Below are 3,028 nucleotides of genomic sequence, written 5' to 3'. Positions count from 1 at the left end.
TAGTGGACTCCCCCCGCGGGGGGAGTCCCCTCCCCCACAACAACGGGGGAGGGAGCGCGAGGCCCGCCCGTTACACGGCGGGCCGGTGCGGGGGGCGCCCAGAAGTCATAGCTCTGCTACATCCTGGGCGTCCCCCAAGTCAAGCACCGCGCAGGTCACCGTGTGGTTTTAGTGCGGTAAGCCCAGCCGCCGCAACGCTAGCGGCGGCACCCCGATCGTCTTTAGGGGGGCAGTCCCACATAACCCGGGCCATTTGTAAACTCCCTTCCCAAAGGGGGGCCCGGGTATCCATAAAGGATTTCCACACGTAAAAAAAAAAAAAAGGCTCGCGGAGCCGAACAGGCCCGGAAGAAGAACAGTGGAAGCCATCCTTCCGAGGCTGGACGGATGGTTGGATCGGGTAGGAGCTAGGGCGTCCTTTAGAACGACACAGGTGCTCTCCGGACATGGATGTTTCGGGGAGTACCTGTGTCGTATAGGACGAGACGAAGACGCGAGATGTCGGCATTGTGAGGCGGACAGGGACTCGGCGCAACACACTCTTGAGGAGTGCCCAGCCTGGGAGGTGAAGCGCCGAGTCCTGTCTGATGCAATTGGGGACGACTTATCACTGGGGGCTGTCAAGGCCCTGGTGAATGAGGAGGGAGCGTGGGCGGCTTTCTCGGAATTTTGTGAGAAAATAATTTCACAGAAGGAAGAGGCAGAGAGAGAGCGAAGAGGCGAGGTAGACCCTCCGACACAGCAGGATGGAGGCGGTGGCGCTCCGCCAAGGAGATATAGGAGAGGCGGGCGTCGGCGTTTAGCACATTTGAGGGACTAAAACACCACACACACATAAAAGGTGCAGAGGACGTAGGGTCCCATCTTAGGCGTACGGGTGCCGCTTGAAGAATAGCCCCGGGGTAGCCCCTGCCTGTCGTAAAAGGCGACTAAAAGGGGAGGAGGAAGATAGGTCTGGGACCTTAGGGGTGGGCGCAAGCTGGAGACTTGTGACTCACCCGCCCCCACAACAACGAGGGGCGCGGCGGGAGGCCCGGTGGCACCCCCGCCGCAAATTTGGAGGAGCAGGCCCTTTTTAGGGCCAATGGAGAAGGAGGCCCTTGTCAGGGCCGTGCCCAGGAACTGGGCGCAGAGGTGCGCGAAGACTACGCGCGGCGCGGGGGCTGCCGAGCAGTGATGCGACTGTGTTCCCTCGGCCGTCCCCAATAGCGCATAGAAGTCCACCCCCGGTGGTTTTAGTGCGGTAGGCGTCTCCATTGCACTACTGGTCCCATGCAGTGATGGGAGATTGCACGGAATCGTCTGCTACGGGAGACTTCGTGCGCATGCGTGAGATGACGTAGCAGCTCGAATCCAATGGTGGATGTAGGTGCCACGTTAAGGGGTCACAGGGGTCCCGTGCATGCACGAAGTATCCATTCCAATAGTTTTCCCGTGTTTATTCTGTGATAGTGTTTGTAATAATACATATTGATAATATAAATCAAAGTCGTAATATCAACCCATCTGCTTCGTTTACTGTTTCTAATAATAATACATTTGTGAACCATGATACTTCCATCAAAAGTTTTCTTCCCTAAATTCGCTTTCAGATTCATTTTCATGTTGGGAACCTTATGCTACCACATAATATGTACGTCAGTGAGGCTGCGCAGAAGTTTGCTCAATGCGCGTGCGCGTGAATTCCGTGCGATCTCCCATCACTGGTCCCATGGGTGTCAACTGCCCAGGGACCAGGGTGACGAGTCCCACACACCCCCCGTCTCTGTCCCAGCAGGGCGGGGGGACGGTCCATGAGGATTTCCACCGGGTCAAAAAAAAAAGGTGAAGATACGTTTACAAGACCACAAATAATTATAAAAATATCCTCACAAAGATGTACCAAAGTAATAGGAAACCTACCTTTCAATATATTAAATACTTTCAGTCTCTGATTACTACGTTCAATATGAACTCTCGCTTTTGCTATTTGTTGGCTAAGAAGTGCTTCTTCTGCTGATAACTGACTCTTATTTTTTAAGAATGGAGGCCTAACTATTTGAATGTCATGTTCTTTGCATTGTACATCTATAAAAAATCCTCTATCAACCATTATTTTATCACCTTTTTCTAGGAAATTGAACAAGGTGCTTTGTTCAAAAATTGCTTTGTCAGAAAATCGACCTCCGTAGCAACGACTTACGAATGAAATTGTTCCAGCTGGTGTAACACCTGTCATGAACTTTAAAGTATAGTTTGATTTATAATTGGAGTATGTTATGGCTTGACAGCATACAGTGGCATACAGATTTAGGTTTTTGCAAAAGTATTTCCGTACAATCTAATATTATGCGAATATCTGGAAATGGAAGGAAACAGTTTGGAATATTTTTAAGGATCTCTAGTTTTGAGGGCAATGTATGCAACCTTCGAAACATACACGCAGTACGCTAATCATGTTTACAAAAATCCTTCGACAAGTTTTTACACAGTAGCAGTTGAATAAAGTGGCCAAAAAAGCAAATGAAATATTTTGTTTCAATTTGATAAATGTCAGCATCACTTTTTCCTCTACTAATAACTTACTCTTAGCATTGTTATATACTTTCTTGACATTATTCACTATTACATGAAATATTTCAAAATTGGGAATTCCTGTAACTGTACTTAGTTCGCGATCGCTTTTTATTTGATAATAATATGAAATATATAAATCCGTTTGAATACTGATGTCCCTTATTTTAGTTTTCTCCTGATCTGTGATTGATAACATCTCATTGTTTCCCGCATTGTCAATTTCAACGTTATTGATATCGATGGCAATAGCCCCGTCTGTATCTTTCACAGTTTCTTTCTTTTTCTTTTCGATTGCTTTTTTTGCTTCTCGTTCTGCAATTCGATTAGTCCTGGCTTTTGAAGCAGTAGAAATGACCTTTTGCATGGGAAGTTGAAGTTTTGGAATAGCAGATTTTTTTAGACATGGCTTTTGACATTCTAGCTCTAAGAAAAATTAATACAAACATTTATAATTTCAATTACATTTTTATGT

At 47.1% G+C, this 3,028-nt stretch overlaps 1 protein-coding gene across 1 annotated transcript; it reads left to right on the top strand.

Annotated features, from left to right (window-relative positions):
* Positions 1-324: 324 nt before the first annotated feature.
* Positions 325-820, top strand: LOC105556052 (the record flags this gene model as incomplete). Its single annotated transcript, XM_012003114.1, has 1 exon — positions 325-820. A coding segment is annotated over one exon (496 nt), but the record flags the coding sequence as incomplete, so codon positions are not given.
* Between the last annotated feature and the right edge of the window lie 2,208 nt (positions 821-3,028).

The sequence above is a fragment of the Vollenhovia emeryi genome, unplaced genomic scaffold (assembly GCF_000949405.1).
Source record: "Vollenhovia emeryi isolate VEMERY1.0 unplaced genomic scaffold, V.emery_V1.0 DF940400.1, whole genome shotgun sequence".
In the NCBI taxonomy this organism is placed as follows: domain Eukaryota; kingdom Metazoa; phylum Arthropoda; class Insecta; order Hymenoptera; family Formicidae; genus Vollenhovia; species Vollenhovia emeryi.
This window is presented reverse-complemented; position numbering and strand designations above follow the sequence as displayed.